Raw genomic sequence first — 13,833 nt, forward strand, 5'->3', positions numbered from 1 at the left:
AATGATAGGAGGGTGTAGTTCCTCTTTAAGATGTATAAATTCAATATTCATAAGGTAATAAGACATATATACATTTCTTTTCAGGTTAACGCAAAAATATGTGATGATCTTTTTACCCGCTCTACCTGTAAGTACACCCTGTCTTCTGTGTCTGGGACCTATTTCTATACAGTCACATTTTCTCATGAATTTATTTCAGGTGATACTGTTGTAATTGCTTTTCTTTCAACCTCTATGTCACCAGTGGTAGGGTGGGCTGCCAAGAGGTGCTCACAAATACAGTGCTTTAGCTTCAAACAAAACAACATTGCAAAACATAAGATACATAATGAAATGCTACAAAATGAACAGTGTTGCGTCCTGTGCTCAACAACAAATATTCATAAACAAAGTCCACTCCACATTGCTTGTGTAGCCAATTATTTAAAAAAGTAGGGAAAGGAAGACTAGAAATCCAATTAAATCAAACTAAATTTCAAATGGCATTTAATAAAATCCGACATTAACCTAATGGTGGCTTAAGTCCCTTCACCCATTCTTTGGAATCTCTCTCTCTTATTACAGATTAGGCTAACAGGGCCTGTATCTCCTCTTGGTTGAGACAATCCACCTACACAGTCTCTGAGGCCACAGCAATCCTCCACAATGCATTTCCTTCACAGCTCCAAAAAGATTCTACATTGATGGATGGATTGGATCCTAGAAAGAGGATTTGTCCTGCCCACAGCTAATTTGCCTAGCAATGTCAGCTAACTTTCAGATTCTGCAGAGCTTGGGTTCAGGCCAAACCATAGCCTAAATCCAAGCTCATCACCAGCAATCAGTCATCGTCGGTGGTCTTTGATTAAGGGAATCCCTACAAGACAGTTTCTGTGAATTCATAGAAACTACTCTGAGATCGGATCTTTCATAAGAAGACTTAAAGTACATGTATAAAACTATATATTGAAAAAGTGCACATCAATAGCAATGGCGAGGAATAGATCAGAGGTTCTGAGTCCAAGAAAAACAAAGAAATTAAATTGAACTAGGTATGGTCACCAAATTTGGATCTCATTGGAAAAAAGTGTGTATCCTGCTTAATAAGCATTAGCCAATTCTTATTCTGAACAGCAACCTGCTCAAGATAGTAGGGGAAAAAACAAACTTGGTAGCAAAACGAGACATAATTTAAGGGATATCCTGGTGTACAGTGAATATACCTCTACAACCTATATGACCAATACAATCTGCAGGCCAATAGGGACATTTTCAAATGTTGTCAATGTAGTGTATGTAGGTTTGTGTAATAAAACAGTCTTTTGGAATAGCAATTAATCACAGTAGTTTTCAATCAGGGCATTCATTAACTGCATCAATTTCTTTGTGGTTTATATGATCATTTTTCCATGTATGAAGGTTTTTATGGGTAAAACAAAGAAAGAACTAGGAATAGGTGGGGATATACATGAAATTTTGGAACAAAAAAGTTCACTTGTGGACCTTTTTTTTTTTTTTACAAATCTGGGTGCCTTACAATGCCATGGAGCATATACCATATACATTGACAGGAAAAAAAAAAGAAATAAAAAAAAAAGTCCCAGCATGAATGCATGAGACAAAAAAACACCTGGTGAACTAAACATCCATCAACAAAAATGAGGATTAAAATAAGAGAGAGCAGCAAAAGGAATAAAAGACAGAGGGGTAGCAGAAAATAAGAAGGGGAATGGGAAGGAACTTGTGGAACATTTTAAATCCTTTCACCACTCATAGGTTAAAAGACCCAAGTTTTGCTGAATATGTAATCTTCAATTATCAGTTGGTAGATTAAAAAGGGGTACAATCTTCTTACAGAATAATGTGTTGGATTCATATCCTTAAAGCTAAATTTCTAAATATTTTTTTCCATAGTTACATGGATCAATGTAAGTATGCATATTCCATCTCTGTGAAAGCTGGGAGTCACTGTAGTAGCCACCACTACTCAAAATTCCATCACCATGGTCAGGGGACAGAGATTTCATATTCACTCCAATTGTGCCCAGCCCCTGTCCCTCAAATGATCAGAGTATGCTGGGATTTATAGCATTAAGAGCATTAAGCAGGTACAAAGCACACAAAACATAGGACCAGTGTTAGAGAGGGTGGCAATCCGATCAAACATGCAGAGCTCCCAGTCTCTGATGGGCTTCCTCAGAGCTTTACCCTGTGCAGTCTCATAGTAAATTGGAGCATCTTTTCTACCACTGTAATTCTGCAGAGTGCCAGGACAGGAATGTTATATGTTCCAGCATGTTTTGTACAACTAGTAATGGGTGCCTGTTGGAGGAACAGCCTACAACCCTGGTTAAGCAATAGATATGGAAAAGTGGTCTAATTTAGAAAGAGACAAATTCTCATTTGGCAGCCAGGTGCCAATTCCCTACAAATTTTAAATAGTTTGAGAGAACTTCACTTTCTAGTTTTTAGGCTATATGGGGCAATGCTGCAGTTCACAGAAATGTTAACAACATTGGGACACTTTAACAGAGGTAGCACTGCTGCTGAGACTTCAAAAAGGCTAAAAAGCTTAAAGTGTGAGCCCAAACAATAACTTTCTTATTTACTCCCTTTTTGTTCAATATTATTGAAAGTGTTTTGCTTTATCTGCTTTATAAAAGTGTATAAAAATACCTGTTGATCTAGGCAGAAACCTAGTGAGCTGACTATTTAATTGCCTATTTCATGTACACTCTGCCCCTGACTGTTATCAGTAATCATTGTTCTCAGCTTCCTCTTTAAATCACAGGGCACCTCCCACATATGGAGATGAGGAGGAAAGGGGATGTTCTGCAATCTGTTACAAAATCAGAACAGTAAATAAATGTTGCTAGACTAGGACTGGAAGTATGTTACTTTTTGGTAAATACTATTTGCATCTTTTTGACCTTACTCTGACCAAATTGCTTTCCTCTTTTGTCCCCACCATGCTGACCACTGGCTTTTTTAAAGGAAGTGGGAGAAATGTCCTTAGTGGAGGCACAAACAACAATAAAAGCCCAAAGGGGGTTATCACCCTTCTCCACACTACTAGAAAGTCCCCTTTTAGATTGGTGACTCATGTTGATGGGTGTTCTCAAATGTTAAGTTTGCTATTCAAATGCAAATGCATGCTTTAAAATGGTAAAAACACAGCATTTCACAAAGATAGGCTGTGTATGACCTGCTTTGCCTGCAGTTCAAACGCACCTCAATAGGACTTGCTGCAAAGCAGGTCAAACACCCTCTCTGAACTACCATGCGTACTGCTCAAACAAAGTCAATAGGATTTTACTGATCTACATTTGTCTCTATTTATGGGACAATGATATGAAATCTTACCCAATATGGCATATTTATTGTGCATTTGCTAAATTGTACTTTATATGCTTCTTATTTTCATTACAGGCAGTATTTCTTCAGCAACTGCAATTCAAATATTTACAAAATCAGGTAAAAGTCCTGCAAAGTTGAATCTATATTCCATGGCTAACATATTATTTTCATTTACAGGTAATTTCCCCTATTTAACACTTTTAATTTATATATGTGCTTATTTAGCATCAACATAAAGAGCAGAGCTTAGGCATTGGCTTTTGATTCATCTATTGCCCTTACGCTTAGGGTCCTTAAACCCAACCCCTAACAGTTCATGTCTTTGTACCTTTTTAAAAAAAAAATGTTTTTCAATTATATCACTATAGTTTTTTTAACCATGCAAAAGCAAGGCACAAAACATACAAATGCTCTAAAATGCAATTGAAATTAATACAATTATTTAGGATTAAAATATGAGTCCTATGCTATGTGCTATGATTTACATGTGCTTTGCCTTACTAATAAACATAGAAACAGTCACATAGATGCACCAGAAGGTGTATTGCAGCTTTCTTACAAAATTAAATAAGAATACAGCAGCTTTATCTTAAGAGAAGATAGGTGGTGTACATAGCAATGGCCGATCATTCTCTGGTCTTACAACCTGCAGCTAGTATCATAGATCTACACATAGCACTTTATGACTTTATAAAAGCCTGCCCTGATTTTTATTAAATGTAATTTATTTTCATGCAGAATGACACAAACATACATTTTCCTTTTCTAGGGTATTCTGTGGCCTCAGTTCTTTATTTGTTTAGCAGTAAACATTATCAATGCTGTTGTCAATGCTATTTTCATATACGTCTTCAAGATGGGAGTAGTGTAAGTATGTCACATTTACTTATACAGATTTTGCACTCTCCAGTTTTAGTATATCAACCCCAATGTGTATGTGTGTGTTCTGGACAATGCAGATATGTATGCAGGGCTTTTTTTCTCAGAGAATAGGTGCAGGAACTCAACCATGCCCGTCACACATACCTGCCAAATGGCATCAAATAGTAGCTCTTCCCTCTGCATACAACCCCCTCCCTCCTCTGCCCTCATTTTCTCCCCCCCTCCTTAAAAGCTCTACCATCTGTCATATGTCTTACCTTTGTTGCAATATTAAGCTGAAACACCTATCCGGCTGTAGTACCTCCCAGCATACTATACTATACTATACTACAGTCACTTGCAAGGGAGATCATGCAGTAGGAGCATCAACAACTGGTCACCAGGGAAAAAATGAAGACCACAGAGGGTGCAGCCTACCACGCACCCTCTCCTGCCCATGACTGCACTGAACCCTGGGCACCTGAGATAAGCTACCACTTGTAAACGCAGAAGCTGGACTTCAGTGTTACCAAGTGATAGCGGTGAGCAGGGAGCAAAAGACCCGAGCCAGAGGTGGTGGAACTGAGTTCCCCCTAGTTCCTGCTGAAAAAAAGCCCAGTATGTATGTATTATAAAGTGCACGTCTATATTAAACCAATATTTAGCACAATATTGGCATTCAAGCAAGCCACTCCTACAGTGAAAAATGGAAAAATAAAGTACAGATGTGTTGTTTTGAAAGTGCTCGAAACCAGAGGTCCAGTACTGGTATGCACCATAATATTTATGAAATAAATGAACTCATCAATGGTGTTGACAACCAGTATTAATGATCACGGAGCACCTGCTAAAATCAATCCACAGCCTTTCCATATATATATGGCTCTATCACTCTCCTTCATATCTCTATTAATATTCCCTTTCAGTTTAGCAATACGAAACAAAGGAAACGAGACTTCACATAGCACAAAAGTGTCTCAATTTATTTAAATAATGGCATATAAAATCACACTTACATTGTAAAATGCTATAATGGCACTATGAAATGTGCTCAGCTAACCCCACCACCTAGGCTCTCTGACAGCAAGACTTCTGGTTTGCATGATGATGTCAGCATGGCCATGCCCACTCAACACAGTTCATCAGTTAATACTTCATCAAGAGTGTACACACCAATGGCTTCCTGTCTAATTTTAGTCTCAATCTTGACCTTTCTTATCAAAATGTTAACCCTATCTATACAACAAGCCATCTATTTTAACCACTACATGTCATTAAAAAAATGATTCCAGCAACATACGAATAGAAATTATGGATTTCACTTAGCCCAGCTATACAAAAAATAAATGCACCCAAAACATACTGTAGCAACAAGGAATTCATCGCTCCAGCAACAGGGGATGGTAATTCCAATCCCAGCCGATGAGGTTTTAGGACAGGTGTTCGGCTGGCTGACGAGAAAAGAACAGGGTCATCTGACCTCTACATAGTCCTTGTGTAATTACGAGCCCAACTAATCATGGTTCAGTATGCATTTTTCTAATGCTAGAGAACATTCCAGTTCAGGTATTGTTCTTTCTTTAGGTAGGAGTGCTTAAGATGACCAAGTAGATAAAACCTTGTGAGCTGCCACACTCCTACCCTAAAGTCAAAACACTAAGGAATTATAAAATGAAATAAATTAAAATAAAATAAAAATAAATAAAAATGAAAATAAACAGCTGCCAACACTACCCACACTTCCCAAATGTGACAATACAAACTAATATACCAATTGTGCAGAGCTAAAATAAAATATATATATATATATATATATATATATATATATATATGTACATAACTACTAAACTAATAACTAAATTCATATATCCTATATTCTAAAGGTGATAAAGTCAAACATAAAATATAAAATAATAAAAGGGTACGTGCTCCGTGTGATGCACACAAATCCTTAATAATATGAAAAGCCCATTATAAAAGCATAAACATAGAACGTGATGGTAATATCTTCATGCAATGTCCAAAAATATATATAGGGAAAGTGCACAAAAATCCTTAATATTTCAACAGTCCAAACATAAACCATGATGGCGTTATCTTCATACGATGTGCACCCCCCCCCCCCCCCCCACCTGGTGTACCCTCACCTTAAGGGCTTTTTTTAAAAAGCCTGTGATAAATATTCTTATCAGCTTGGGAAGATCCTCCTATGGTTCCTCTTTCATGTGGTGGCTAATTATGGCTTAAATTCTGATACAAAGGTCACTCCTTCCTCCTGATCACAAGCCACTGTTTCCTCCTGGCTGTCAGCAATATGTTATTCTCATAGTATCATTCTACCTTTTGTTATTCTGAAGACATCATTGTGTGTTCCTCTGTGCTACAGGTGATGAAATACAAGAGGCAGAGAGATTTTTCAGACTCTGGCTATAGTGATGCACAGTAAATTTGTTTCCCTACACTTGGACTAAAGAGAGATAGCAACACCTTCTGCCAGCATGAAGAGCACATGCAAATTTCTGCTGTGTGGCATAATGGATGTTAGTAGAGCAGGTCCAGAGAACGAGACCACCCAGGCTGTATTCTAACACCAGCAAGGCTTTTGTTAAAGATCTTCCATGGGACAGACAGAGCACCTGCATTCCTTTCTGCCAGCACAAATTGTGGCTCTTAGAGAGACCCTGACAGGGAGAAAAAAATGCCAGATGTCTGTGTGCTCTGTCCAACCATCCATCCATACATCTGCTTGCCAAATCTTTGACATAAACATTTCTGGTGTCACAATACAAGATGAATAGATTGGAAAAAAAAAATTCCTCCACTGTTATTCTGTTAACACTGTTCCCCACTCTACAAACAGGCCAGGACTAGGGATGGGCTGAACACCCCCCCTGTTCGGTTTGCAGCAGAACATGCGAACAGGCAAAAAATTTGTTTGAACACGCAAACACCGTTAAAGTCTATGGGACACGAACGTGAAAAATCAAAAGTGCTAATTTTAAGGATTAATATGCAAGTTATTGTCATAAAAAGTGTTTGGGGACCTGGGTCCTGCCCCAGGGGACATGCATCAATGCAGAAAAAAGTTTTGAAAACGTCCATTTTTTCAGGAGCAGTGAATTTAATATTGCTTAAAGTGAAACAATAAATGTGAAATATTCCTTTAAATTTCGTACCTGGGGGGTGTCTATAGTATGCCTGTAAAGTAGCGCATGTTTCCCGTGTTTACAACAGTCCGAGAGCAAAATGACATTTCTAAAGGAAAAAAAAGTCCTTTAAAAGTACTAGCGGTAGCGCCGGCTGCTGAATTGTCGGGTCTCTGCAATACACATAAAAGTCATTGAAAAAATGGCCTGGGATTCCCCCACAGTGTATTACCAGGCCCTTTGGGTCTGGTATAAATATAAAGGGGAACCCTGAACCAAAATTTAAAATAAAAAATGGCGTGGGGGTCCCCATCAAAATCCATACCAGACCTGAATTTTAAGAGGAACCCTGCGTCAAAATTTAAAAAAAAAATGGCATGGGGGTCCCCCTAAAAATTCATACCAGATCCTTATCCGAGCACGCAACCTGGCAGGCTGCAGGAAAAGAGGGGGGGATGAGAGAGCGCCCCCCCACCTGAACTGTACCAGGCCACATGCCCTCAACATGGGGAGGATGTCCCCATGTTGATGGGGACAAAGGCCTCATCCCCACAACCCTTGCCCGGTGGTTGTGGGGGTGTGCGGGCGGGGGGCTTATTGGAATCTGGAAGCCCCCTTTGACAAGGGGACCCCCAGATCCTGGTCCCCCCGTGTGAAATGGTAGTGGGGTACGAATGTACCCCTACCATTTCACAAAAAAAGTGTCAAAAATATTAAAAAAGACAAGACGGTTTTTGACAATGCCTTTATTAATGTCTTCTTCTTTCCCCACTTCTTCCATCCTCTTCTGGTCTTCATTCGGTTTTCTTCCTCCATCTTGTTCTTCCCCCGCTTCTTCCTCTACGTCTTCCTCCAATCAAAAACAACAAGGAAAAAACTGCGCTATACCATAAATGAGAAAATGCATGGAAATCAATCAGTGTAAAGAATAAATACAAATTAGCATCAAATCATATCAACATGTAAAAGTGCAAAATAATATTAAAGTCCGTAAACTCAGAAAACTAGAAAGTCTATTATGGAGATGGGAAGAGTCCCCCGATACTACTTATTAAAAACCTGTGTGAAAAGGTAGGAATTGAAAACACCCCTCACAGCGATCCTCCACCGCCTAGAATATGCACTTACCAGATCGCAAGCACAACAAGCATGTAAATGGACCCAACTCAGGGTGTGCGGCTAGCACAGGAGCAATCCTCTGGACAGCGTATTGGAGGGTACCAAACACGTAGTGAACTGTATCCAGATGTCCCGCTAATGGTCAAACGTCCCTCTATAAAGCGTGGCTCCAAGCATGTAAAGAGACAATGCAGCAACCGAATTCAAGGACATGGGGATGAAGAAAAAGTGGCCATAGTGTGATTCCGATAAAACAATTTATTAAAAGTAAAGTAGAAAACTTACAAGATTATAGCATAAACCGAGCAATTCGCCGGCCAGCAAGCGAGCGCCCGTTCTGGCAAGGTGCGATGACGTCACTGCTCCCGAAAAAACTGACATTTTTAAATCTTTTTTTGCATTGATACATGTCCCATGGGGCAGGACCCAGGTCCCCAAACACTTTTTATGACAATAGCTTGCATATTAACCTTTAAAATTAGCACTTTTGATTTCTCCCATAGACTTTTAAAGGGTGTTCCGCGGCTTTCGAATTTGCCGCGAACACCCCAAATTGTTCCCTATTCGGCGAACGGGTGAACAGCCAATGTTCGAGTTGAACTCATGTTCGACCCGAACAGATAGCCCATCCCTAGCCAGGACCCATTCAGTGTAATTTCAGCCCAGGTGCAGTGTACAGCCTGTTATTGACATGAATGATTATATGCTGCTGTATTCCTTTATACAGCGGTGCGATCATAAACATGATCCTCCTCTGAGCAGTGGGCGGCAGTTTCCCCTATTGGAATCCATGCGTCCAGCACTCCACATGGGGCCAGACGCATGATACGGCGGGCAGCACCCCTGCGCCCTGCATTACAGGCCACCAATGAATGCATTGCTATGGGGGTGACACCCACCAGAGGGGTGACACCGGGGCCGCCGCTAAACACTGTACTATAAATTGCTTGCAGCGGAGCGGTGCGAGCAGGGCCCTCAGCAGTGCAGGGGAGGCTGCCTGTAACACTCCTCAGTCAGGCTAATATCCCCGAGTGAGCTGGAGTTGGTGGGTGGAGCTGGGGGTGTGGCTGCCTCCTCCACTCCTCCCATAGACTCCTTCACTATGGCTGATATCCCAGCTGAAGAAGATAGAGAAGAGGACACAGCAGCCCCGCCCAGGTCTTCATCTGCAGGCATGAAGCATGCTGTAAGTTACTGCAGTGTCACTACATAAAGTCCTAACCTGGCCTCTACCACCACAACCTGCCCTATGCCACCATAACCTGCCCTATGCCACCCTAACTTGCCCTATGCCACCCTAACTTGCCCTATGCCACCCCAACCTGCCCTGTGCCACCCTAACTTGCCCTATACTACCCCAACCTGCCCTGTGCCACCCTATCATGCCTTATACCACCCCAACCTGCCCCGTACCACCGCAGCCTGCCCTGTGCCACCCCAACCTGCCCTATGCCACCCCAACCTGCCCTAACCTGCCCTGTGCCAACCTAACTTGCCCTATTTCACCCCAACCTGCCCTGTGCCACCCTAACTTGCTAAATACCACCCCAACCTGACCTGTGCCAACCTAACTTGCCCTATACCACCCCAACCTGCCCTGTGCCACCCCAAATTGCCCTATGCCATCCTAACTTGCCCCATGCATCCCCAACCTGCCCTGTGCCACCCCAACCTGCCCTATACCACGCCAACCTGCCCTGTGCTACCCTAATTTGCCCTATACCATCCCAACCTGCCCTGTGCCACCCCAACCTGACCTATGCCACCCTAACTTGCCCTATATCTCCCCAACCTCCCCTATGCCACCCCAACCTGCCCTGTGCAACCCCAACCTGCCCTGTACCACCCTACCCTGCCCTGTACCACACTAACCTGCCCATTACCACCTCAACCTGCCCTATACTACCTCAACCTGCCCTATACCACCCCAACCTGCCACTATACCACCTTATATTACCCTAACCTGCCACTATACCACTCTATACTATAATTTACAGGGGATGGTTTGGGTGCGCCCCGTGACCGTGCGCTGCCTGCAGGGTTTTCTTTAAAAATAACAAATATGATATACTTACCTGCTCTGTGAAATGGTTTTGCACAGAGCAGCTGTGATCTTCCTCTTCTTGGGTACCTCTTCGGTGCTCCTGGTCCCTCCCTCCTGTCGCGTGCCCCCACAGCAAGCAGCTTGCTATGGGGGCACCCGAGCAAAGCCACATCTCCATGTGTCCATTCAGACATGGAGCCAGCCCCTCTCTCTCCTGATTGGTTAACTGACTTTGGTTGACAGCAGTGGGAGCCAGTGGCGCCGCTGCTGTGTCTCAGCCAATCAGGAGGCCGAGAAAGTTGTGCACATCGCTGGATAGAGATAGGGCTCAGGTAAATATTACGGTTGCCGAGGGAGGCTGCTGCACACAGAAGGATTTTTTAATTTAATGCATAGAATGCATTAAGATAAAAAACCTTCTGCCTTTACAACCACTTTAAGGCATATGCCACAGGCAAAGAATGTACCCTCAGAGACTTAGAGTGGTTGTAAAGCCTCAAGGTTTTTCATTTTAATGTATTCTATGCATTAAAGTGAAAAACCTTCTGTGCTGCAGCTCCCCCCAGACCACCCCTTTTTCTTACATGAGCCAGATTTGTTCCAGTGATGTGCACAAGCACAGCGGCTCCCGCTACTGTCTTTCTCCTCGTTGGACAGATTGATAGCAGCAGGAACCATTGTCTCCGGCAGCTGTCAATCAAATCCAGTGACTGCTTTCTGTGTCAATGGACACAGTAGCGGGACTAGGGAGCGAGCCCACACGGGTGTCCCCAGGGAAAGCAGCTTTCTGTGGGGGCACCTGATAAAGAGGAGGGGCTTGGAGAGCCAACGGGGCACCCCAGAAGCAGAGGATTGGGGCTGCTCTGTGCAAAACAATTGCAAAGAGTGGGTAAGTTAATAATTTTTTTGTTATTTTTATTTAAAAAAATTAGGGTTTACAAACCCTTTAATATCTTGCCAGACAGAAGGAGTGTAGAAGGAAACATTTTTCAGTGTATAAATTTAAAGGGTTATTTCACCTTTACCAGAAAATTGCCAGTGCAGATAAGGGACATATGTAGATAAAAATAAACTATGCAGCTTTGAATAAAGTTGAATAATGCTCTTGCTATGGAGCAACATACTGTTGGTCAGCAAGATTAGCACTACAAGAAAAACAGAAATGGAAGGCGCGTACACCTAGTGCATTACCAAAGATAAATTAATAATAAAAATGTTTTTTTATAAAAGTGGGTACTCACAAAATGCAGCTCACAAAAGGCCATAAAAAGAATGCATGGACATGCACAGAACACAGGGTACAGCTAACACGCTTCGGGGGTGCACCCCCTTCCTCAGCCTAGCTTTGAGGAAGGGGGTGCACCCCCGAAAGGGAGGGGAGATAGTACCTGGCAGGGAAAGCATCAAAGGGCATCAATTTATGATTTTCAACAAGGACATCAATTTATGACAACATACCAAATAGATTAAAATTATAGTGCCACATCCCTATATGACTAAACCAGAATAAAGCAACACAAAATATGAAGTGGGATTTTTAAGGCACAGCGTTTTTCATAAAATTCTATTTCTTTATTAAAGATACACATATAAAAATGTTGTTTTTTTGCTATGCAACATATAAAATTGATCAATAATACAATTTGTCCAGCAAATCTATAACATAACAGCTCATATTATCAAGGAGACAAGGCCATATACTGATTTCTTGTGGTCCGACGCGTTTCATGGACATGAGCCACTTCTTCAGAAGCCACCAGTATAATTATAAAACAGAAAAAAGAGAGGCGCCTCTAAGTGCAGAATTAAAAGCTATTTATTTCCCCAAAAAGGATTAAAAACACTTACAAGATCTGACGAACAAAAAGGCATATAATCATGGGTAGTACAGGTAGTCCGGCAGGCATGGAGATCCTCCACATATAAATGTTATCGGAGCTGTGTCGTATACTGTGGGAGAGGCTCTGGAGTCATGGAATTTCCTGTAAGCTGATGAGCAGTTACCATTGACCGGGTCTGTGATGGACGGAGATCCCGGAAGTGACGTCAGCGGTGAGAGATGGGAACCAGCATGAACCGCAAGCCGGATGTAGTCATCAGTAATGGACGCGTTACGGAACTTCTGATTGGTTCCTTTATCAGCCTATGGCTGCAAATGTACACACACTTAGCTTATACTATCTAGACAGGATATGGGCGGAAACATGGGCAGGGGCATAGACAGAAGAGGGGAAATGGAATGGGAAATAGTAAATAGTAATGATATGGAGTAATATAAAGCATTTCTCTAAAAGATAGAAACATCAAAGCATGCATATGCCTAACCACAGGAGACATATAATTAAACAAAAATGAAATGACCACAATTAACAATAATAACCAATCTACAAAAGAGCAGAGGAGCACTATAGCCTGAGCTCCCATTAGTATAAAAAGGGGGAGAGGACCATTTCTATTAAAATACCAAAAGAGATAATGAATAATTAAAAAAATATTTTATATAAATATATATATATATATATATATATATATATATATATATATATATATATATATATATATATATATATATATATATATATATATACACACACACACACACATAAAAAATAGAGTAAAAAATTAGGATAAATAAAAAATTAAAAAAATAATATTAAAAAAAAAAAAAAATAGGAATTTAAAAATAGAAAAAAAAAGTGAGCTATTAGGAATCTGATACAACAGAACAATGTACCAGCAATAATGTGGTAAAAAAATAATTAATTAGTGGAAGAGCGTGTGGGCTTATGTACATTGATGTACATCCTAACAGAGATATATAAGTACATAAGCACCAAACATGTGCATACAGTCTCTGACACACACACATATATATCTATACACAGAAAATGTATATGTGTACGTTGGTATAAAATAATTAAATTATCCCATAAGGTGCATAACTGGAAAAAGGAAAAGACCATCATTATGATAGAAAAAAGGGGGGGAGGGGGGATTAGAGGATAGCACTAATCTCAAAATCCTCATTCAACCTTCCAGGGGCCAATACATTTAGAGAGAAGATCCAGAACATTTCTCTATGGCAGAGTCTTCTAAAACGCTCAGCTGGAGGCAGGTCCCTCGGCATTGCCTCAATAACCCAAACTCTCAGGCCATCTGTAGATTTTTCATGGTAACTGAGGAAATGCCTAGGGACACTGTGATTGTCCAATCCATCGGTAATGAAATGGCGATGTTCACCAAAACGCTTGCGAAGTGGCCGAATGGTTTGCCCCATATAAAAAGGACACAGGGACATGTCAAGCAATACACCACATGGTCAGAGGA

At 41.1% G+C, this 13,833-nt stretch overlaps 1 protein-coding gene across 1 annotated transcript in view; it reads left to right on the forward strand.

The window, feature by feature from the left end:
- LOC141128071 (multidrug and toxin extrusion protein 2-like) overlaps positions 1–13,833 on the forward strand; it is a 181,393-nt gene that overhangs the window by 19,995 nt on the left and 147,565 nt on the right. The window contains exons 5-7 of the mRNA XM_073615137.1: positions 85–127; positions 3,409–3,453; positions 4,106–4,203. Of these exons, the coding sequence (XP_073471238.1) occupies positions 85–127; positions 3,409–3,453; positions 4,106–4,203 (186 nt within the window). The remainder of the gene's footprint in view (positions 1–84; positions 128–3,408; positions 3,454–4,105; positions 4,204–13,833) is intronic.

Source organism: Aquarana catesbeiana, linkage group LG02, assembly GCF_042186555.1.
Source record: "Aquarana catesbeiana isolate 2022-GZ linkage group LG02, ASM4218655v1, whole genome shotgun sequence".
Lineage (NCBI taxonomy): Eukaryota > Metazoa > Chordata > Amphibia > Anura > Ranidae > Aquarana > Aquarana catesbeiana.